At 40.2% G+C, this 1,096-nt stretch overlaps 1 protein-coding gene across 1 annotated transcript in view; it reads right to left on the bottom strand.

The window, feature by feature from the left end:
- Positions 1 to 845, bottom strand: part of LOC101651237 (olfactory receptor 6C6-like) — a 7,890-nt gene extending 7,045 nt beyond the window's left edge. The window contains exon 1 of the mRNA XM_045296334.1: positions 1 to 845. Within this exon, the coding sequence (XP_045152269.1) occupies positions 1 to 845 (845 nt within the window).
- Between the last annotated feature and the right edge of the window lie 251 nt (positions 846 to 1,096).

Consider the following 1,096-nt stretch of genomic DNA (forward strand, 5'->3'; position numbering starts at 1 on the left):
AATGGGGCAACAGAAGTATTGAGCACAGCTACACCTTTCGTTAAAGTCACCCTTTCTGTTGCTGATGGCTTCATGTACATAAAGATGCAACTCCCATAAGTAATGGAGACAACAACCATATGTGAGGAACATGTGGAAAATGCCTTTCTGCGTTGTTGAGCAGAAGGGAATTTGAGAATGGTTTTGATAATGTGTACATAGGAGAGGACTACTAACAAAAATGTGATCACAAGTGTCACCACAGCTAAAACAAAGGCCATCAATTCTATTAGTCGAGTATCTGTGCAAGAGATCTGTAGGATCGGAGAAGAGTCACACAGGAAGTGATCAATAGTTCTGGAAGCACAGAAATCGAGTTGGAGCCCCAAGACCAAAGGGGGAAAGATGATTAGGAAGCCAGTTGCCCAAGAGCTGAGGACAAGCTGGTAGCACACTCGATTGTTCATGATGATGGGGTAATGCAGGGGTTTGCAGATGGCAACATAGCGGTCATAGGACATGGCAGCCAGAAGGTAAAACTCTGTAACTCCTAATAAAAGGAAAAAGAATAATTGAGCTGCACAACTATTATAGGAAATTGTTTTGTCCCCAGTCAGAATGGTAGTCAAGAACCTTGGAATGCAGACCGTAGTGAATGAAATTTCTAAAAAGGAGAAATTTCGGAGGAAGAAATACATTGGAGTCTTAAGGCGGGGATCAAGCAGGGTAAGGAGGATTATGATGAAGTTTCCTATCAGGCTCAAAACGTAATTGAGAAAAAGAAAAAGGAAAATCACAATTTGCAGTAGAGGATCATCAGACAGTCCAAGAAGAATGAACTCTAGCTCCATTGACTGGTTCTTCATTGGTTTTCAGTTTTATTTTTTCCACGCTAGAAAATCTAGAGAAAATAAAAAGTATTTTCATAAGTAAGAAAATAGTTTTCATTCTTAGGCATAAAATAAACCATACCAGAAATAGGCTCACACCACAAACAAACAAACGAAATCACTGCCATAGAGTCGACAAATTCACAGGGAACTCAAAGGCAAAATAAACCTCCCCTGTGGATTCCTGAAGCTGCAAATCTTTACCAGAGCAACAATGTCTCATTTCC

The sequence above is a fragment of the Echinops telfairi genome, unplaced genomic scaffold, assembly GCF_000313985.2.
Source record: "Echinops telfairi isolate 266 unplaced genomic scaffold, ASM31398v2 ScPeMD7_7404;HRSCAF=8442, whole genome shotgun sequence".
Taxonomy (NCBI): Eukaryota; Metazoa; Chordata; class Mammalia; order Afrosoricida; family Tenrecidae; genus Echinops; species Echinops telfairi.